Source organism: Papilio polytes, unplaced genomic scaffold (genome assembly GCF_000836215.1).
Source record: "Papilio polytes unplaced genomic scaffold, Ppol_1.0 DF824169.1, whole genome shotgun sequence".
In the NCBI taxonomy this organism is placed as follows: domain Eukaryota; kingdom Metazoa; phylum Arthropoda; class Insecta; order Lepidoptera; family Papilionidae; genus Papilio; species Papilio polytes.
In genome coordinates this window covers 248,796-271,345 of record NW_013525035.1, presented here as the reverse complement: position 1 = coordinate 271,345, position 22,550 = coordinate 248,796, and the positions used below count along the sequence as shown (strand labels likewise).

The 22,550-nt window shown below is 39.3% G+C and overlaps 1 protein-coding gene across 1 annotated transcript; it reads right to left on the bottom strand.

Moving 5' to 3' along the window:
* Positions 1-168: 168 nt before the first annotated feature.
* Positions 169-21,562, bottom strand: LOC106111372 (apolipophorins). Its single transcript, XM_013293424.1, has 57 exons — positions 21,387-21,562; positions 17,849-17,875; positions 17,437-17,633; positions 16,999-17,313; positions 16,645-16,837; positions 16,350-16,513; positions 16,140-16,210; positions 15,885-16,050; positions 15,602-15,784; positions 15,124-15,276; positions 14,818-14,965; positions 14,606-14,726; positions 14,353-14,515; positions 14,075-14,272; positions 13,800-13,979; positions 13,368-13,667; positions 13,034-13,271; positions 12,207-12,949; positions 11,967-12,096; positions 11,503-11,878; positions 11,198-11,423; positions 10,920-11,074; positions 10,656-10,812; positions 10,339-10,566; positions 9,948-10,117; positions 9,744-9,855; positions 9,510-9,666; positions 9,226-9,392; positions 8,962-9,107; positions 8,624-8,881; positions 8,385-8,514; positions 8,081-8,225; positions 7,767-7,958; positions 7,445-7,683; positions 7,227-7,325; positions 7,099-7,152; positions 6,810-6,975; positions 6,514-6,695; positions 6,125-6,324; positions 5,882-6,011; positions 5,556-5,727; positions 5,247-5,365; positions 4,974-5,102; positions 4,624-4,767; positions 4,257-4,422; positions 3,971-4,176; positions 3,744-3,875; positions 3,539-3,643; positions 3,245-3,432; positions 2,547-2,778; positions 2,317-2,464; positions 1,966-2,106; positions 1,731-1,846; positions 1,365-1,485; positions 1,176-1,288; positions 897-1,091; positions 169-209 (listed from the first exon to the last, which is right to left on the bottom strand). The coding sequence occupies exons 1-57, from the start codon at positions 21,463-21,465 to the stop codon at positions 192-194; spliced, it is 9,903 nt and encodes a 3,300-aa protein (XP_013148878.1). The 5' UTR covers positions 21,466-21,562; the 3' UTR covers positions 169-191.
* Between the last annotated feature and the right edge of the window lie 988 nt (positions 21,563-22,550).

Below are 22,550 nucleotides of genomic sequence, written 5' to 3'. Positions count from 1 at the left end.
CGTACATATTCTTTGATAAATTACTTTAATAATTAAAAGTATTGGATGTTAAATAAATCGTTATTTTAATAAATTATATACGTTTTTTTTCAAGGTTTTAAATGATTCCCGTCGAGTCCCGTTAGAGCTCATTGACTTAACTAATGGATATTTGGTGAGTTGTTTTTGATCACAGATGGCGCTGATTACGTTTACTTCCTTCTGCGAGCCTGCGAACAAAAGTTTACATTAATAACTTTGCCTTTGTGTCTAAAAAAGCAAGTTCTGAAAATACATAATACATTAGGGATATATTATTGACTCTGGTAACGCGGCTTTATCAGTGACTACTTTTTCGCAAATCTCTACTAACATTATAAAGAGAAAATAGTGAAATAACTCGTAAACTATTGAACCGATTTTAAAAATTCTTACACCATTAAAAAGCTATATTATTACAGAGTATTTCATAATTTAATAATTTCACACGGGCGAAATCGTGAGCAACAGCTAGTAAGTAAATAAGTGAAGGTCTTGAAAAGTTGTCCAGAAAGTAGTGTCTTATTGCAATATCTCTCTTCTTTAGTAAAGCAGTAAAGGATAGGTTTAAGAATCTTTATTTACCTTAATAAAAACATTACTATTTACTTAAGGTAACTTAGTATAGTAGTACTTAGGTATTAAGTAATAAGGTATTATCAAGGTACTGACAAACATACTAATCATACTGATATTATAAGCGCAAAAGTTTAGAGGGATGGATGAAATTTGGTATAGATATCGAGGATAGTCTGGTAGAACACATAGGCTACTAGGCATTTGTTTCTTTTAAATCCGCGCGAAGAGTCGCGGGCAAAAGCTAGTTTAATATACATTCACTAAATGCTTCGAAACATTACGTATAATAAGGAACTTACCGCTTCCTTCCTCTCCTTGGTGAAGCAGACGGAGCGCACGCGGTAGGGGTCCACGTAAGTGCAGGTGCATTCCTGGACCAGCACTTCGTGTAACATCTCCTTGGTGATAGCAGATGCTGCCGTCTGGAGGAACTGCTTCTGCATGCCGGGGTTCATCGCTTCGTAGTTGGACGCAGAGAACACGAATCCGTCAGACTGGAATGACATTTATTTATGTGAATTTGCTTTTCAAAACGTGACCTTTCAAAACGTGATAATGTTCCTTTGCTTTAAACTCACCGATTCAACAAAATTGATGCATTCATTGTCTGTAGGTTTGATGGTGGCGCGCAGAGCCTCAGTGTCTTTGTGCTTCTTGTCGCCGCAGATCAGCACAGAGTGCTTAGTGTAACCTTTAGTAAAGAATTATTATTAATCATACTTTTGCATTTCTACTGACTGTTTTATGTGTTAGTCACTGTAACTTACCAGCAGCATTCTTAAGCTTCTCATTACCGTCAGCGAGTCCAGGCGTGTTGGTGATGATGGAGTGCGTGTGTGCACTCTCCTTGTACAGTGTGCTGTACAACGCTGACCAGAACGTTGATAACTGAACAAAACGGAGAGTAGATTTAAAATCGATAAAGAACATCTGGTTGGTAATAAAACACTTAACCGTATGTAGCAAATTTGAAAATTAACGTATGAAAGGCAGGAGATAATTAAAAAACTAATTATACTGACAGATATCAGGAGATTGCTACAATAATAAAGATTGAATTTAAATTTGCGTGGTTCGATGTGAAACATCTATTTGATATTTCAAACAGAAAAGCTCCAAGCATTGATGCTTACCAGTAGATCCTGCTTCTGGCAGTGGTCGGAGACGAGGCTGATACTGTGCTTGACGGCGCCGGGCCGCAGCGGCAGCTCCAGCAGGCTCCTGTAGCCGCCCATCACGTTCGTAATTCCTAAAACACAAACAACGTGTTACTTATTGAAAACAACAGACGCACATGAGAACAGCATACATCAAAAATGATTTACTAATTCACAATTGCTCCGTTAAGCATTGAAAGAATTTATTTACCGAGCGATTTCCTGATGTAGTCGAATAGGTTGACGGCGTTCTCTTCAATCGCATCAATCTTCTCGTTTCCAGTCTTGATAGTGTCGATTTGCTCGTAGCGGCTCTTGTCCGTGAATTGAATCTTAGCGTTCTTTAATTTCACTGTAAAGATACCAAAGTCTATTTTATTTTTGATGATGTAATTGAATCAATGAAAAAGTAGCTGATCTTCGGATCAAAGGTAACGAAATTGCTGATTTGTTTTTACACAACTAAGCCTTCTAAGGATGGCATATGAAGTCTTATCAAGAATAGAATATCTTTACAATTAATGCTGTGAATATTTAAAAACATAAATTAGTATGTACTTACGGTCAGTGTCGTAGAGGATAGGATATGGGAATCTGGAGGTGATGCCGACCAGGTACACCTTGATGTCACCAATCTGACTCTTCTTCAGAGCGTCGATCAGCTGCGATACCAATGGTACCAGTAATTCCTTGTAGTTCTTCTCGTTGCCCTGAGAATAAGAAGATGTTTTATAACTCGCAGTGAGGAAATATGTGGACTTGGCGGTTCTTTGACTATATTGTTCTATTTACCACAGTAGTTTCGACAGCAACGACAATGTCTGCCTGTTTGGCGGGCAGTTTAAGTTCGTATGTGTCTCCAACGTTGTGTTCCTTGTCAGCGTCGGTGCAGGCGAGGCAGCGCGGCGGCAGCACGGCGGGCAGCAGGCCGGTCAGCGCCAGCGCAGCGTAGCCGCGGCCCAGCGCGCACGCCTGCCGCACCGCCTCCTCCGAGTCACCGGACACAGCGTGGATACACGCTTGTCTGAAAAAACATTAGCAATATGCATATGAAGCCAAATTCCACAATTTTTTTGTTTTCTTTATCGAAAACTCAAAAAAAAAATTTTAATATAATATTATTTAGTTGCGAAATTGAATTAAAAAGAGTCTTAAAACTCCCTCGCCAAGTTTAATAACACAATACAATTGGTCGAAGCAAGCAATTTTAATCATATTTTGATTTGAGTTCTGAGAACCAATAAAATACTTTGGTTTTGTCGACGTAACAACACTCCGGCCGCGTTTTAGTCGCACGAAAATTATTGTCGTTTTCTTACATTTTTAACTGAATGTTTAGTTTTCTCATGATATTTCTTTAGATATCATATAAGTAGAAACGTTTAAAAAAAGAAAACACACATATTCCGTATCGTTGTCAGCTCAAAGATTCTGTTGATTACAAAATAGCAATAAGCAATGTTAGAATGTATCTGCGTAGAGGAAGATACCTGAAGGGCGCGATATCGAGGAACAGTGACAAGGGCCGCAGCGGCGAGCTGCCGCCGAAGACGATCTCGCAGGCGGCGGGCAGAGCGGCGTGGTGCAGCTGGTGGTGGCTGTGCTCGGGCACGGCGGCCGCGGCGCAGCTGCCCGCCAGACGGTACGCGTTACCGAACTCTGACTCTGATGTTGAAATCTAAACAGAGCAAATTTTCATTACTACACCCTTATTTCATACATTTTTTACAATTGAGGCTATTAACCGTTGATAAATTAGTATAAAATACTGTGAGTGTGTGTACCTTTCCATTGGGCATGCGGAAGTCGTCGTAAGGTTCATTGTTGCCGTCGCCGAGCAGACCGCGCAGCTTGCCCAGGTAGAAACCATTCACCTCGATGTAGCACACCTACAAAACAAACGTGACATTTTAACAATGGATATTTTCATATAACAACAACAGCAACAACAATATGGTTCAAGAGCTTTATTATGAAGGAGTAAGTTACCTCAAGTTTTCCATAGCAGTAGACCATCAATCCGTACAATGTACCCAATCCTAGGTTACCATTCGGCTGACGGAAACCGAAGGAATCCTTCTCCATTACCGGGTATCCATGATTGGCTCCGTTCAGTGCAATCTGGGTAATTAAATAGATGATTAGTATGTACATTTCTGTATTATGTTTGACAAGATAAATTGTAGAAGCTTTACACGATTCGTTTAAAAGGTTACCTGTCCGTTGTCCTTAATTTCGATGGTAACGCCGTTCTTGTCTTCTAGAATGATCGACTTGGGCGCTCCGTTGTGCAGTTGCAGCACGAGGGAGAAGTTGCGGTCGACGTGGTCGTGCGCCAGCAGGTAGCGGCAGCTGCCCGGGAACGTGAGGTGGCGGCCATCGAACGTGAAGATGTGCTGGCCGTTGACCACCACAGCGCGCACTGAACAATCACATTAACGTTAGACAGGATTTTGAAAGTACATCACAGATGCGCAACTTCTATCACTACTCAGTACATACATTTAGCAGGGACTTCGTCAAGCGGGTTAAGTGAACGAGGCCTGTAAGCGCGGATGATAGCCAGAGGGTCTGGAAGATCTCCACGCAGCAGTTGGTTGAACAGGCTGGCAGAAGCTCCGCCGCCCCATGATGGCAACGATAATGGTGCGAAGGTTGGTAGAGACATCTGCATAAACAGAACATTTTTAGATTTTGTCATAGTAATTATCATAGCTTGTTCCTTATATTTAATTGAATTAGACAGTATTGTCAATCAGCCGCTGCAATCATCATCCTTTGACACTTAGATCTATCATTTATATTTCTAGGAGTAAATCAGCCCGAAGTACTAGTATACAAATATGGCATAACGTTGCTCCGTACTAACCGGTGTGAACGCGGGCTGCAGGGAGATGCCGGCGTTGGCGAGGCCGGTGCGCACGAACTGCACCAGCGAGGTGACCGCCAGCGCCAGCTTCTCGTACAGCACGCGCAGCGACGCTACCTCGTCCACCTTCTCCTGCTGCAGTTTCTGTATAGCACATGATACAATTATTTACTGACTTCCTAGACTTGGGAAAGCCTTTAGCTATTTGTTCAAGTGACCTTCTAACCTACAGCATTATTATGAAGTCTCATTTCTGATTTACTTAAAAGACCGAAGGTTCATTAAAACCAAATTATGTTATTGTTAAGTGTTAGTATCAATGGGTTGTCAGTTTTTAATTTGAATTTTACCTTGCAAAGGTAATTGAACAGCTCGTCAGAGAAGTTCTTGGCATCTTCCGTTGGTAACACTTGGCGGATTTGTTCTTGCGCCTGTCGCAAGATGCCGATCGCCTGCTCTGGTACTGCCAATTCTTGCCACTGAATAGGAAATATTTTAATTAGTCTTTATAGTTTTTACACTTCTGGAGATGTTATGGAAACTGTATAAGATCCTCTAAAACTAAAGAATCACAGAAGGTGATATGTTAAATGGACAGTTTTATGATAACAATATCTACTCACTTTGTCCTTCAGCACTCCTATGATGGGCAGATCGCTGACTTGACGAGACAGCTCCTCGAATATCTGCGTCACCTTGACGCGCCATTCCTTCAGTTGAGCAACCAGTAGTTTGGTCAAGTCTGTTTGAAAAAAAGAAACATTGGTTTTCGAACATCCAAAGTAGTTATATTTGCAAATTTTGAACATTTGGCATAAAGTATTAAACATTTCAATCTATGTATTTTTGGTAAAATCGAGTTTGTAGCAATATTCAATGTGACCACAGCTTCTGTACTTCTTTATTAATAAATAAAGAGCAATAGCTCTTACCTTTGAAGATCTCAGTGAGTGTGTTGGTAAGCTCCTCGATTTCAGGCTTGTGGCGTTCGAAGAAGTCAATAACGAGTGCTGCGAAGTGCGCAGCGGTGTCCAGCAGACCGTCGAAGTACTCGTTTACAATCGCAGCAATGTTCGCGTACAGCTCCTTGATTTGCGGCTCCAACTGTTGAATATTCAACCAAACCAAGTTAAAAACGAAATTCCGCCTTTATATTTCTAATTTCATTTTAGAAAGCCTTTTATTGACTTTTATAATCAGATTATTCTTTCTAGCAATAGAAAAGGTAATTTAATTAAAATCAAATATTCCATCTTACCTGTTTAACATACATATCCTTGGTCTTCTCAGCCAAGTCTGTGACAAGGTTTACTAATTTGTCAACCATCGGTTTGGTAACTTTCAGTAAGTCGTCGATAATCTTCGCCAAGAAGTGGGCTATGTAGTGGCTGTAAAGATATTAAATTGTTAGATTCATTCCTATTATTCATTTACTATTTACTCAAGAATAAAATTTCGCTTTATTCTTTCAATTGACTTGGAATTACATGATTTTACTTACAGTGCTTCGGAAATTTCCTTCAGTGTCTCATCGTTAGTGATCTCGTGAACCAGCTTCTCCAAGTCCTCCTTGTAGGACTGTTCTAATCTCTGGAATGTCGGGCGAATGCGATCCAGCGTACGTTTCAATTCCTCGCTGTTTTTCTCTCCTAGTTCTTTGACGCGTTCTTGTAATGTAGTCAGATCTTTCTTCAGAGCGCTCTGTAAAATCAATATAATCATTACGAATACTCTACTTACGTTACAGAGACCCAAAACCAAAATAACAAATTGGTACTTCTTTCAATTGAATAGTTTTGGTAGAACATTTTAAATTAATACAGAGGCCTTTTCATAAAAAGGGTTCTTATACAAATAAGCATGCTACTATATTGTTTTTAATTAACATACCACGAAATAGTTAAAGTTGTCTTTAGAGAGACCGTAGTCGCTCTTGACAACATTGTCCTGCAGGTAGAGGGCTCCGTGGGCAATGCTCTTCTTGTGTCCAGGCACCACAATGTCTACGGCGATGTCCACTCGCTTCTCCGGCTGTATGTGACCGACTATCGACAGCTTGCGTTCGGATTCATCTACAATTAAAGGTCGTTTTGATTACTTTTGTATCATCAATTTTCAAAGTGGAATTTTCCTTATTACAACACCATACTAGAGAAATCTTCTTTAGTGAGAAAAACACAACCTACCGCTATATCCGGTTGTGAACTCATAATACTGATAGTCGCGGGCGACGGCGTGCATCTGCACCGGCTTGCCCTCCAGCAGACTGAACTTCACATCTCCTTGCTGCAGGTTGTCCTTCACTATAGCAGAGCCTTCCAGGTTGATTACTGATACCAGTGGAGTGTCGAACTGTGAACAACAGAAATGTTAAAATGTTATAAAATCCTAACGATATTGTTTACGAAGTTTTCTATTGATATTTTCAAAAACAGACTTCAAAGAAATATTGTTAGACCTTGAAATGAAACTTACCGTGAATTTCAAATGAGTTGGGTTCACTTCTAAGCATACCTTCGACTCACGTTTCTGAAATAAAAAGAAAATTAATATCAACACATTTACAAATTATATAATTGAGTAACAATAATATGAAAACTTACGCCTCCGAAGCAATTGTGTGAAAGTACAGCTGAAGTTTCAATCTTGAGACTGTTCTCTTGCGGGCGGTCCAATTTCGTGTATACTTTGAGTGTCAATTCCTGTGGCAATAGTTGTAATATTAATTCAATGCATCATAAATGATGAAGATTAAAATCTTAACGAGATAAATGAATTAATCTAGCCCTGTAGATATCTCATTATAAATAGCAATATTTACCTCGCCAAGTTTAGGATGACTGAATCCGAAATCAGCGACAGCGGAGCTATGCGAGTCCGAGGTGTCAGCGCTGATGCTGACCCTGGCGGCGGTCTTTTGCTGTGGTCTGTTCTTGTCGGGGTAGAGAGCGACCTCGCCGTGCACCGGGAACAACAGGACGCCGCTCGGGGAGTAGCGCAGTTGGGACTCCAGAGCCAGGACTCGAGTCGGGATGGTCACGGTTATACCGGCAGGAATCACTGTCAATAAACAAAGTATAAAACCAAATGTTGATTTAACAGTGTACATTGATTTTTGTCTGTGTTATCTAGTTTGAACTTACATCCAGTTTCCGGCTTGCAGTAAACGTGCAGGTGGTACTTCTTGTCGTTCTTGTTGACGTGCAAATCGAGCAAGTACTTGGGCAACATTTGCTCGGAGAATTCGTTGGAGATCTGCAGACCGAACTCGGGTGCGAAGCCAAGCTTGCGTAAATCAAAGTCCACATTCACGAGGTGCTCGATGTGACCTGGCTCTGTTTGAACAAAGTAAAACGAATTAGTTGAGTCCTTAATCAGTTTAAGCTTTTGAGATTCTTTTAAGATTTTCTTTAACTTCACAGTCTTTAACCAATAATAAAGGACGATATGCACTTACTTATAACGTTTATTTTAGAGTGCAGGTCAATGTTGGCACATTGTTTCTTCTCCTCGCAGTACAGATATGATGTCTTGTATTCCAGCTCGGTGACGCGGGACTCCGCCACGTAGCTTCGCTCGCCGATCGCCAGGTTTAGGAATGTCTGTTTCAAAAATTCTCGTAAATAAAAATGTTCACCTAACTTTTCATAAAAATCAATTTAAATCGTCATTTTAATTTGTTATAAATCTAAAAACAATGCCAAGTAAACAAATTTAAACCGTAAATTTGCCAATGTCGCACTGGTAGAGTAAAATTTTACCTCACTGCCGTCGCTAAGGATGGTGCGGATGTATTTGAAGTTTGCAGGTTTCTGGTCTTCTTTAACCTTAATGGAGCCGGAGCCCTCAATGATTGTTTTCGAGCCCTCTTGCTTGCTTATGAATGAGGTGCTGCAATAAAAAAACAAAGCTGTAAGATACAAACTTTGGAAAAGAAAATTTATGGCAAACAAAAGATTAAAAATTCACAAAACGATAGCGATAATGTCGTTAATTTTACCTTCCACTGAGAAGATTCTTGTTGTCATTAATAGCGTGGAATTCGAGGCGCTTGCCATTGCCGTCGTCTTTGCTGCTGATGTCGATCTTGTAGTTCTTAAGTCCGAAGGCGGCGGAGTTAGCCTGACCCTTGAAGTACACATTCTCTTTCTGCACATTGCCCTCGCAGTTCACATCGATGTCAACGTCCTTGATATTCTCGACCTTCATCTCCAGTTTGCCGTGCGATGAACTGATTGTCTCTCCTTTAACGTACAACCTAATGGAGTAGAAAGATTGCAAATTATAAATGAATTTAATAAAAAAAAAACAATTTAATATAATTGAATTATTGTTTACCTGCTGGGTTTAGTCGTAGATGGGCTGGTATATTTCAAGTCGAAGAGAGGCTGTGTTCTGGAGTAGACGACAATGCCTTCGGTCTTGTAGACGCGGTCGTCCGCTTGGACGGTGATCACGTTGCTATAGGTGTTAGGGGCTGGGTTCTAAACACGATAAAGTAATAAGATAATTAATAATGGCGCGTATAACAAAGAATATAAGTAGAAAGAACTAGAAGAATAATGTAATACATAGTCAGTGTTTTGTTTCACTAGTTTTTACCTTGTTGTTGACTTTAAGTTCGAGCCTCTTGAGTTTCTCAGCCTCAGGCGCTGTAGCCACCAGCAGCAGATCCAGTTCCCGAGGAGGAGCCTTCACCACCAATTTGACGTCGCGCTTGATCTTGCCGTAGCGCGCCTGCACCTCCGCTTCAATACCTTTCACGTCATCTGTAAGTTTAATTGTATTAGCTTTTATATTTGTAATCTTAAAAGATAATTTAAAAAAATAATTTTCACTTTTAAAGTTAAACTAACGCATAATGATGGTTAAATTGTTTCACTTACTCTTTGAGGAGAGCTGGTAGTTGCCGTGGAGGACCAGCGGGTCGTGGTGGGGCACCAGAACCTTGACTTCCGCATTGCCGTTGTTTAAAGACACTTTACCGGTCGAGTCGATTTTGTATACGTCGCTGTTCACTTGGATTGATTCCATCACGGTAAACTGCAGAGAGAATTATCTTAGTCAATGTATTTTAAGGGATTGCAATATGTATTCCAATAGTGTAAAAAAGTATTCACCTCGGCGAAGTCTTTCTCTTCTGGTTGTAAGAATTGTACGGTCGATACCCATTTGATGTCGTGAGCCTGTTCGAAAGGAAGTCTCAGGCTTACAGTGCTGTCATCCACGTACCTGTGATAAAGAAACAATAATTAGTCGAAAAAATTATTCCACTACTTTTATACAGAAACTCAGTTTTACAGAAAAATAATGATGCTACATACTTCTTAACACCACCGTCCGTCTTCAACAGCCAGTTGCCTACGACCTCTAAGCCGACGTCTCCGCCGTAGCTGCCCTTCAGCCGGTAACTCTCATCCCACACGTTATCGTTGTAGGTGGTGCTGCCGCTCAGCGAGGCGGGCTTTGGGATCAGGTTGCCAGTCACATCGACCTAAAACGTATCACTCATGATAACCTTGAAAAATTGTGTAACGTCAAAAGTAGCGTTTCACCTCGATCATACATAGTATTAAGTAGTGATGTAGGCAAAATGCAAGAGCTTGGTGAGCTTGTATATTCACCGCAGTAATATCGCTGCATTTTTTATTCTCTAGTGTATTTTTACATCTCGTTTTATAATATCAAATATTAATAAGCTAAGTAAAACTGTACCTTAAAATCTCCCTTGAACTTTCCATCTCCAGTGGGAATGTTCTTCAAAGAGAATGCATTCACCAGATTCTTGCCATTCTTCAGGCGGAGCACGATTTGACCCTCGTAGTCCAGTGTATCCTTGTCGTAGTTGGTGTTGGTCACTTTGCCAGTGTAAGTGAAGCTGGAGCCAGCAGCACCACGCCGTTCAGAGTCTGTTAAGGTTAGCTCAGCGTTTCCGTTTAGAATCTGTAATTAATCAAGTGAAATTAAGCACAAACATAATTATAATCCTGCAATGTTGAATATACATATAAGTAAGTTCCCTGGATACTTACGCTGTCCTTCTCTGTAACATCTCTGTTGAACTTCAAGTTAAGACACCTTTCAGTCGGCAGCACCACCTCCACGTTGGCGCTGGCTTTGCCGGAGTCCAGATCACCACTCTGGTGTACGTTGATTTCTGTCCTCTTGCCGGCGTATTCTAGTTTATTCCTGCAAAGAGATTCTGAATTTAATATTGTACTAAATACGTGCTATAGCATTTTCTTCGAATGAAATTGATTCAGAGTGTATAAAAAGATGCAACAAATTTATCTTACTTTGAGTCGATGGATTTCTCAGTGTTCCTGTTGTTGGTGCTGATGTGAATTTTGTCATTATTGTCCTTCTCAAAGTTAAGGAAGATGTCTACGTCGGCGTTGTACACGGGGTCCTTCACCACGAACTTGATGTCAGCCTTGATTTTACGTTGTACCTAAAACAATAATATCTTTTTTAACTGTATCCAACTAAAGGTAATATTCATTTCACATTGATAAGATAATAACTGAAGAATATTCTTCCAAGCTACGCTTAAATAGTATAAAATGCTGCATACCTTTTGGAAATCAACAATGATCATTCCATTGCCTTTACCGTCGTTGTCAGTGACTTTGAACTGTCCGTTCGCTGAAATGGAGTCTTTAAGGATGAACTTCAGCTGTCCGTTAGCGTTGGCGCCGCGAGTCACCTTCAAGAGGAAGTCCAAGAATTCTCCCTTGTTTGAGGAGAGTTTCGCGTGCGACGAGTAAAGGTTAGCATTCTCAATTACTCCAAAATCGAACCTGCGAACACAAAAGTTAAATAAGTATTTGCAGATTGATTACTGGATCGGTGCGATTTCGATTCTCTCTGTGTACTTACTTGATATCTTCGTTCTTTCCACCACCAGAGATCTTGAGATGTCCGACAGCGCCTACGTTCATGTCATTCGCCTTGTTTCTGTGTAGCACAACTCCAGATAGCTCGTATTTACCAACACCTTTGACAGTAATGTAGTTCTCAAAGTTGGATTTATCAGCAGATACGATGTCTCTTTTAGCGAAAGCTTCCACTCCTTGACGGTCCACTTCGGCTTTCAGTTTCACGCTGTAGTCTCCAGGTTTCTTGACGTGAGTTCTAGCCTCTAAGTCTAATTCTGCTTTACGGTTTAGATATTGACCTTCCAGTTCGATGTCAACTTTCTTGCTGTCTATTTGAGCTTCCACTTTTGCTTTTAATGGAAGACAGTGAATTTCAACTAAAATGAAGAAGAAAAGAATAAGTTAACGAGCGGTATTTAAAAGACATTTCAAATAAGCTGATTGGGAGTAAACAAAAATCTTTACATTTATTCTTAGTGATGATGCTGAATTCCTTTGAGTCTTCGTAACGTTTGTAGAATTGGTTGAGAGTTACACGATTTTCAGAATTGCGAAGATCACCACTGTACCACAGGTCGATGTCGTTGTGGATTACCTAATTTGTTAAGAAAAAAAACAAATAAATAATTAAACGAAATAATATGGAAATAAGTATCTTTCCAATGTTACGTAATTTTATTTGTTAAAACAAGTTTTTTAACTTACCTCTCTGTTGTTTTCGATATGGGCATTAACTTTGAAGTTAATGTAAGGATTAAGGGTGTTTTGGAATTCAACTTTGAATTCAGCGCTCTTGAGTGAAGACGCGAGTAGTATGGTGTGCTGACCCATCTTGCCCTTTACGTCTAACTCGTAGCCATTGGGAACTGGCTTGTACTGCCCGTTCAAGTCGAGAGGGTCGTTTGATTGTACGAAAACGAGGTTGATATTTCTTAGATTCCATTTCACTTCATTACTTCTGGTGTCGTGAGTGATCTGACCATCTACTCTTACAGTTTGCTTCCCTTTGTTATCCGGCAAGGAATATTCAAAGACGGGTTTGTAAACCGAGTTAGAGCCTTCCCTGTGCGCATCGAAGCCCAATCTGCCGTAATATTCTAGATCGTCTGCCTTAGCTTTGGCCAGAATTGAATACTCCCTGTTTGCTTTTGTGTAGAGAGCTACTTCACCGTTGATAACTTTGAATGGCGAATCCAAAGCCAATCTCAAGGATTTTTCTTCATTCGAGTAGACCGCGTCACCATTGAATTGTATGCGGCCAGTTTTACAGCCTTGAGCGTCGAAAAGAAGTTCGACTCCGTATTTTCCTGCCTTGGCGTCCCTTCGCAGCACGCCCTTGACGTGATAGCCTCGAAGGTTATTTTTCTCCAATATAAGTTTAACAGACGCCGGTCCGGTCAGTGGGTAGCGAGCTAAGAATTTGGAAATTGATGTTTGCGCCTCTGGTCCTATAAGGGAACAGTAATTTTTAAAATAATTTCGATCAAGTAGTTAACCGTTATATCTTGCTGTAAATCAAATTAGATAATTACCTGATACGGTGAAAGGAACAGACACTTCGCCGCATAAAGTAAGTCCAATGACGTCGGACAACTGGTCGAAGCAGCCCTTGTACTCCTTATTCTGTGTGTCAACCTTCACAGGTGTCACCTTCTCCATCTGACCCTTCTCAGCGGTGAAGTACACAAGCTCGTTGGAGGCGACGATTATTTCTTGCTTCTCTACAGGAAGGCCGAAGTTAACGTCGAATCCTTGTCCATTCTCGATCATCTAAAAATTTTAATACAACAATTTAGATATTTCAGCGTTATTTAAATAATCTTTTTTAATTCAATTATAATATTCATATTGATAAGAGTTCATTACCTTAGCGATAAGATGTCCGCCGGTTGATGAATGCAAGTTGGTGATCACTTTAAGTCCAGTGCTGACGGCGAACGCATCAATCATCATCACGCCTGAAACCTCGATGTCGGTGGAGGGGACGAGTTTGATGTCGACTTTGGCATTCTCAGGGCTCTTGATACACTGGCGGATGTCGATGTTTGTGGCGACGTCGACGCGTGCAGTGGCTGCGCCCACCAGGTCCAGTTTCAGGGTCAGACCAGTCGACGTGGGGTATGCTAACTCCGCGTCCAAGAAGAGAAGGTGTCCACGCAGCTCGTTCTGGAAGACACACGTTCTAGTTATTCCTATCCACTGGAGCATAACTTACACTACATTGAAAATGTTAATACGTATTTTGTATGACCATGAAATTCTCGTGGTCTAATCTTAAATATACTAGTCGCTTCCTACCTGGAAGTTCTTGACTTTGTTGACACCATCATGCAGCACGCTGATGAGCTGGTTGAGGAGGTGGTCGAAGTTGAAGCCCTTGTCGTCACCCAGCGAGAGGAACACCGCGTCAGTACCAAACAGCTTCAGATACACGTCCAAGTCCAATTCGTTATTGTAAGGCACTGACTCTGCTTTGATCTACAAGTATACGAAATTTTTTAGTAAGACGAAGAAAAACTTTGACACGAGTTTTTCTTTATTTATGCAACTCAAATGCCAGATTCGCAACTTACCTTCTTGTCGAAGTTATCAACCTCGCTCTTGACGGAGCGCCGGCGCCGTACGATTCCGTGTTCAACCTTGTCCTTCGACTTCTCCAAGCGCTCCACCAGGCTGTCGTAGATTTCTTGTGGTTTCTGGGTGCGTAGCACACCCTTGGGTCCCAGGAAGTGTTCGATCACGCGGTCCAGGTTACCTTGACGACCTCCAATCTAAAAAGAAAGTATGAATATAGACTCATTCTTTATCACTATTTCTGTTATATATTAGTAAAGTACTAGAATGAGCTTACCTCAAGCACGTTGAGGCTGTGTCCGAAGACCTCTGCGGTGAGGTTAAGGCTGGCAGAGCGAGGCAGGAAGGAGTCCTGAGAGTAGATGACGGTCTGCTCCACGCTGCCGCCCGCGCCCAGCACGTCCAAGTTAAACGATCCCTCGCGGTAGAACGAGTATTTCCTAAAATAAATGTTTTTGAATGTTAAAAATCCAAGCTTTGTCTATTATTGGTAAGTGAAGTATCAAATCGATATTTTGTAACATAAGTACCTGTCATCGATATTGAACTTGTTTGGCGTTCCGATTTGACCATAGTGGAGGCGGGCGAGTTGTTTGTCGGGGTTGGCAGAAGAACGAATGTGACGCAGTGACGTGGTGATGAAACGGCCCACTACACATACAATCAGGACGTTAATATAAAAGATTTGCTTCTAACATCAACATCAGATTGCAATATTTTTTAATAGGTAGTTTGTTCTCACCTTGGTGTACGGGTTCGGAATCTAGAAGGTTCTTGATCTCGCTGGCCGACTTGCCGCATGGGCAACCGATCACCGCGAGGTACGCCTTAATACGGATCTCAGAGTCCTGTTGTCTGTTCTTCATTAAGTCCAGGCCCGCTTTCTTAATCTGCAAGAGAAATATTATGACATGTATTTTTTTTTCCAACTTTATATTGCGAAAGGATCAAGAAGTTTTTAAGACTTAACAAAATTTCAATACGAAATCGCACTATGCAATTGTTACAGTCAATAATGAAGTTTTTAAAGATCTAACTTGTTTCTTACCTTAGCAGCACAAGGGTCAGCTAGGAAAGCTTCAAGAGCAGCGACCCTCACTCGGGCCTTAACGTTATTATCGACAGCGCACTGCACCACCTTGTCCACGAGACTGTCCTCCAAGTGCCTGATGTTTCTAATACCTTTCAGCGCAGCAACCACCTACAATAACCATTTCATCTATTTTAATTATTAACTTACAATACATAAACAACTAATTAGAGCGGCACGAATTATAAGAAAACGTATTTTTAGGAATCTCTAGACAATTTTACTAATACTCGTAATTTAAATGCGACAGTTTAGATGAATGGATGTTTGTTAGAGTTTGTAGACTAAACGCTGAACGAATCTCGATGAAATTTGTCATAGACGTAGAAGATAGTTTGGAAAAACACGTAGATGTAGTCGCAGGCAAAAGCTAGTAAAACAATGTAATTTGTGATACTATTTCCGTTTTCTAATTTCTAGAAGTTTAACTACTCACATAGTCCTCTTCGACTTTGGTTTTAGGCTTGCAGTTTTGTAGTTTAGCGGCCAACTTCTTGCTGAGTGCAACAATGCCTTCGGACTTGCTCGAATGACAATTGTGCTCTTTGCAGTACGCGCCCGCTAGTGCTCCGACACCCAAGTACACTTCTTTGGGAATATTACCTCTGTCCAAAATGGTCTGCAAAAATTTTGGGGTTAAAAAAAAATCAGAATCACTACCACATTAATCTTTCATTTCGCACAGTTTTTAATTATTTCTATTATAAAACAGAACTTACAGCAGCTGCTTTCATAGCTTCATCATTGACGTGTCTTGCGTTACCCAGCGAAAGGAAGACCAGTTTCTCTTCCAAACCTGACAGTTCTCGTCCTTTAAGGATCTGAATAGAGGCCTCGATGCTGTATCCGGTGCCAGCTCGGAGAAGACCGTCCAAGAACACACGTCTATGAAATTAACAAATATATAAATTATCTTGAGATATATCAGAGCATAAACAGTTTCATTTTAGCATGATAAAGCATGATAAACTTACTTTTCTAAGCTGTTTCCTTTCACTTGGTTGAAGAGCTTGACTAGATCATCTTTGTTGGTGTTGCGAAGGACCTAAAATGAAAAATGTTTTTTAAGGGTTAGTAAATATTAAGAGGAATCTGAAACTTCTGCTTTTCTCTGTTAAACAATTCATTCTTTCATATAGCTTTTATTTACTTATACTTGTTTCTTTTTTGTTTGAATTACTTACTCTAACAACTTGTGCGAATTTGCCGGCTGATTTCTCAGAGGCTTCGGATTGTAAAGACTTGCTGGTTTCCTTGAGTGCGTCGAGAGCGTTCCTCAGGTTGCTGTGGTCAGAGACAGCGCCGTGCGGGTTCTCGAAGATTATAGTACGTTGCTCAGGACAGTTGCCTAGAAATTGGCTTTGTATTATTTTTTGCTACAAATTGCGACAGAAAGTAAAGTGATATTTACCCTCTCCCATTTGGTTAAAGCTGCTTTAATAATAATAAAGATTTAATAATAAATTTGTGATCTTTTACCTGGGTTAGCTCCGCCTTGTGCTGTTCCAGTGAGCGTGAGTTTAGTGAGGACTTCCGCACGTGCGCCATTCTCTCCTACAGAGAATGGTTTGTACAGGTACTCCTCGGTGGCCGATATCTTCTCAGGTACGCCGTTGTTCACCTTTGATTCTACATTCAAAGTAGATTGGAGCACCTGAGTGTTCTTGATTTCCTAGTAACACGAAGAATTCGGTGAAATTACGTAGCATATGGCAATCATTGGTTGCCGTTGATATGTGGAGAAGTAGCAAGTAATCAAGAATTCTTTGTATTGAAGTAATAAGTCAAACGTAAAAAATCATGGAGATTATAAGAAAAGATGGTAAAACTTACAGCAGTAGGGTTGTAAACGGCGGTGATGAAATCGTTGCGGCCCTGCTCACGGTGAGCGCAGCGCGTGAGGTCGCGGCTGCGGTGCAGCAGTGTGGCGCCGCCCTCTTGGGATGCCGACACCTCCGTGAAACACGAACCAAACACATCCACCTGAGTGGAAGGTTTCTGTTCCGTCTGCAGCAGCGAGATGATGGCTCGTTTGATGTTGAGCGAGCGTCGAGTGTCACCTTCCTCCGCGCAGATCTCCGCGCCCACACGGCCATCTTGCAAACTGAACCGCACGACCTTGTCTATGCCATTCGGGCTCGGATATTTCTGCACAGAAAAATATGAATTCAGATATTTTGTGATGAGTGTGCTAAATTTACCTTAAAGAAAAGCAATTAGTCTTTAAAATTGAATTTTACTTAATGTTAAATTAGTAAAATCCTATCGTACCTTGCCATCGGGACCAGATATGGTCATGGAGTTGACTTTAAGCGAGTACCCGCAGTTGCCCAGCACGCTGACAGACACCTGACCGAAGATCTTGACGCCAGTCTGCTGCTTTTCAGCGCCAGTGACGTACACGGATACGGCGCCGTCCACGCCGTAGTTGTAAGTGTGGCCGGGGAGGAATGTCGGTGATGACGATGCTAAGGTAAAAATATACCAGTTTAAAATAATTCCTTAAAAAAGAAAGTGATTATTTTTTATTTAATCTGTAAAGATATTAAAAAGACAAAGATTTGAATGTTCAAAAGTTGGAAATCATTGGTTCAGTGTGAAATTATTTTATAAAGTTTTTATCGTAGGAATATTATTTGTTACCCAAAGCGAAAGAAAAGGTTTTTAAAATAGTAATACTTACATCCATGACATGATATTGAGCATTTATCTGTAACAAATAAGAATATTTATTAACAAAAGACATTAAGTATACTAAAAGCTACACGATGTAACACACAGGTGCCATGTTATCGTGTTCGTGTTGTAATAGCTTATCAGTTAGGCTTTGGAATATCCCCACATAGATGTCTCTACTGAGTCACTAAAAGGTCGCCTAGAAAGACCCGGAACTTGAAACTTAATCGTCCAGCTCGACCATTGTACCTTGACCCTTCCTTGTTTATTAGAGATAGCAAGTAATTGGCTTACAATTATGATGTTTGATTAATAATTATTTTGTTTGTTTACTAATTGATAATTATTATTGCTACAATTACTTCTCGTTGCTTGTTGATTTAAGTAAACAGATTAAGATATTGTAAGAGTAATTAAGTTACATTATCTAAAAGTTCCACTAGTTATACGCTATAGTTATAACATTCTGCTGAATTTAGATAAAGCTTGATGAATTTTAACGTTATTTTTTATTATGACAATATTTTGAATTCACATTTTTATAGCTCTCGGGATAATGTACTCTGTTCATAGAATATATTTCGTATTTGAAAAAATAAAGAATAAGCTTCCAATATCGGTGACTATCATATTTCATACTAATATTATAAATGTGAAAGTTTAGATGGATGGATGGATGTTTGTTACAGTTTGTAGCTAAACAGCCTAAACTACTTGGTTTTTTAATATCACGCGGACGGAGTCGCGTGTAAAGCTAGTCTACTTATAAAACTAGATAGTAAACGACAGTGACCAACTATCATCGTAAAAAGCACTAAATAAATTAAGCTTGATGTTATTCAACAACCAATTCATTTTTCATTTGCATTTGACGTATGAATATTGTGACAATTTCTCTGCGCTCTGCCGGCGGACGACCGCAAATCGCAATTACCCAATTTGACCGAACCATAGGGGGACTTGTCTTTATAGTTTTATTTGGGAACGGATAACCAGAGGGTCCTGTGTTTGTCGGTATTCAGTTGTCATACTAAATTACCTTTAGTTAACTACATGATACTTTCTCACCGGTCTTTAAGTTTTCACGAAGCACGGTCTTACCATATTTTTACATGGTCCGTGCTTCTAGTAGCTTATTGTGATACAAGTGTTAATTTTTTTTTTAATTAAGTCTATAGGTCCTATGAAAGACGACACATTAAGTATCATTACCGCGTTTATGCAATTTTATTGTTCATGAACTCTCAAGTTTCTTTTCTAGTTTTAGACAGAACACATTTTTGATCACTTATTTATGATATTACTAGCTTTTGCCCGCGACTCCATACGCGCGGTATTAAAAAAAACAAATGCAAGTAGCCTATGCGTTCTCCCAGACTATTCATGACAAAGTTCATCGTAATCCGTTTAGCCGTTTCGGCTACAAACTCTAACGAACATCCATTCATTTATCTAAACCTTTGCATTTATAATATTAGTATGATTTGATCTCTTTACCATAGTTTAGTTTTACACGCTTATGCGAGACTTATTTTCGATGTAATTAAATAATCAAATAATAAATCTCATGAGCTAGATTTGAATGCGTTTGTCGGGTTGTCGAGAGTTCATAAATTAGCCTTTAAAGAGTCATCCGGTCTTGTATTGATCTAATTTGTATTGTAAATTGTAACATGAGAAATAAAAATAATTTGTGATCACATTGATGTAAGTAAATAGCCTTTCATATTTAAGATAACGAGTTCTGAGGAATAAATATCATTAAATTACATAACTATTGCTGAAATTGCGAATTGTCACCAAGCCGATGTACCGCGATAAGGAGGGCAGGGGTCAAGATAATTTGGTCATTGAATGTTTTGCGTTATCAGTATTCCAAGAGTAATCAAATAATGTTACCAATGGTCATTGTCAAGGAGAATTAGGTATAACAGTATTTTTTTATCTTTCCTCTCTCAAAGTCATAACAAACATGATAACGAGCTTCTAAAGTTAAAATATTAAGTGAGAATTAAAATTGCCTTTTGCCCGCGACTCCGTCCGCGCGGAGTTAAAAAAAAACAAAAGTCAGTACCCTATGTATTCTTCCAGACTATCCTCTACATCTGTACCAAATTCCATCGAAATCCGTTCGGCCGTAAAGGCTACAGACTCTAAGAAACATCCATCCATCCATCTAAACTTTCGCATTTATAATATTAGTAAGATAGTGCACGTTTGATTAATTATGTTCTGTCTATCAATATTATTTAAATGTCTTCAAGTGACGAATGTTACATTGAATATTGTCAATGACAGGAGCGTGATAATATTATAATCTCGGGTCAAAGTTGCTGTTTATCGCAAGTTGTTTATTGCGAAGTGCAAATTATCTCCGAGCTACAACAACAAAGATATCGTTATAAAATGGATAATGTGAATTCATATTTAAATGTCTTTAACAACATTGTTGGTAGATGTAAAAGTGCCATGGTCTTCTAATACTTGGAACTTTAACGTAGAACTTTCGAGAGAAATGTTTTTATTTGTCGAATTTAGTGCATTTGAATTGTTAAAAAAATCCTTTCTTAGTGATTAGGTTTTTTTTAACTCCCAAGTGTATAAGTTCGTAATTGGGGTATTTGAGAACTTTGAATAGTAACAAATTATTTTTCAATAACGATAGCTATGTAGGAACATATTTTTCTGCATTCATTGCAAAATATAGATTTGCGTAAGAATATAGAATTTTATATTCGAAAACGTGCAGATTTCATAATTTACATAATCTATCTAACCACTAAATGACATTTTCTGTTAGAGCATACGACACAGGCGGCACCAGACAAAAATTTAGACTAAGTCTAGGGTGCAGCTACCAATGATGGTCTTATATGAAAGATTTATTTAATTTACATGTTTGCATTGTCTACATGGGCAACTAATGCCTAGCCAAGCGCCCGCCCAATGTGAAAACATTCATGTCTTTTTTATTGGAAAATGCTAAATTTTTTTTCCTCGTAGCGCTTCTTTGAAGATCTAGAGAATAAAACACAATGATATTACTAAATACCATTATAAGTGCATAGAACATATGTATTATGAAATATAGACGACAATAAGATGTGAAAACTTTGGTGAAAGCTCATTTTGTGGCATGGAACTTTAAACAATTTCTAACATTTGTGATAACTTAGGAAAGCTCACATTGATTAATAATATATTACTTTTGTTTATTAATGGTGCTAAGTTTAAATAATAAATGTTGAAAAAATTACATTTTATAAGATATACATTTCCAAACTTTATTGGAATAACTCTTGCAGTAACAATGTGATGAAAAGGTTACCAGCGATGGTAAGCTGTAGAAATATTATGAAAATTGCAATGACAATTAAGACAGACTAGAAAGCAACTTTAACTTGAATAAGGCTTTTAAAAGTTTAGAAATGGTTAAACATTTTTTTTACTAAATTTAAAGTAGTAATTAAGCAAATTTCTACTTCTCGTTGGACTTTTTTTAAACTTGGATAGTTTTTTAAAAATAGGGTTTAAGTAATACTCACCAGTATACGCGGGCCTCCATAATACAGCAAGTATTATTAAAACACTGAGTGTTGAAAAACTTATTCTACTTGTCCCCATTTTGCAGGGGCTTAAAGTTAACACTTAATTATGTATCAGTCTTTAATTAATCTAAGAATACTAAACTGACGTGTTGCTCCCGTAGCTACCGGAAAGCATATGCAGGACGCGCCGCCCCTCCACCAATTTTATAGATGCAGTGACCACTGTCGACCAATCAGGGAGCGGGATACGAATTCGAATTATGAATTTTAATAAATATGTTTACAGGACGATAATGGCCGTTAAGACAAAGGTCACCTAAGGACGGTTACTGAGAACTTGTTAGAGAATAGAAGATAGATATTTTGTTGTCAGCGGGCAAAAGATGTACAAATAGTACGAATAACTAATTAGATTTATGCCCACAGTACAATAATGTAGAATAATATTATAAATGGGAAAGTTTACATGGATGGATGGATGGATGTTTGTTAGCGTTTGTAGCCTAAACAGCTGAACGGATCTCCATGACATTTGGCAGGCTACTTTTTATCCCGGGATAAGTTACAGTTCCCGTGGGATTCATTAATTTAGTTTTTTAATGTTTACTCGATCATTTTGCAACGGTTCAACATATCTTATTGAAATTTGGCACAGATGTAAAACAAAGTCTGGAGTATACATGGGATAAGCTTCATCCCCGAGGTGTTCGGTTCCCGCGGGATACGTAGCTTTTTGTTATTTATATAGTTCGTACGTTTTCTAATACCACGCGGACGAAGTCGCGGTCAACAGCTCGTGTAGAATAATTATTATAAACTAGCTGTTCCCGTGCGACTTCATCCGCATGAAATTATGAAAATTTGATTTTATTGTTTCAATCTGTTAAACTATCAATTACAAATATCAAAATTACAATCTCTCCAGTGTTTTAATAACGCATAAGTGACGAATACGCATTGAATTTTATACACATTTGGAGGTCCTTTCATACGAGTAAAACAATTTGAATCAAACAAAACACTTTACTTATAAATCTAAGGGTGAGTTGCATCAAATCGCCGGTTATCGTAAAAGTTATAGTTATAGTTAATAGGGTTACAAGTGCAAAAACATATTCTCACAGAGGTTTTATGTGTTTTTCGTTTTTACAATGGAAACAT

Coding starts and splice junctions, on each gene's coding strand:
- LOC106111372 (XM_013293424.1), bottom strand. CDS start 21,465: ATGGGGACAAGTAGAATAAGTTTTTCAACACTCAGTGTTTTAATAATA. Junction 13,272..13,367: donor GCGGACATCTTATCGCTAAG/GTAATGAACTCT, acceptor TAAAATTTTTAG/ATGATCGAGAATGGACAAGG. Junction 4,768..4,973: donor TGTTCAATTACCTTTGCAAG/GTAAAATTCAAA, acceptor TGTGCTATACAG/AAACTGCAGCAGGAGAAGGT.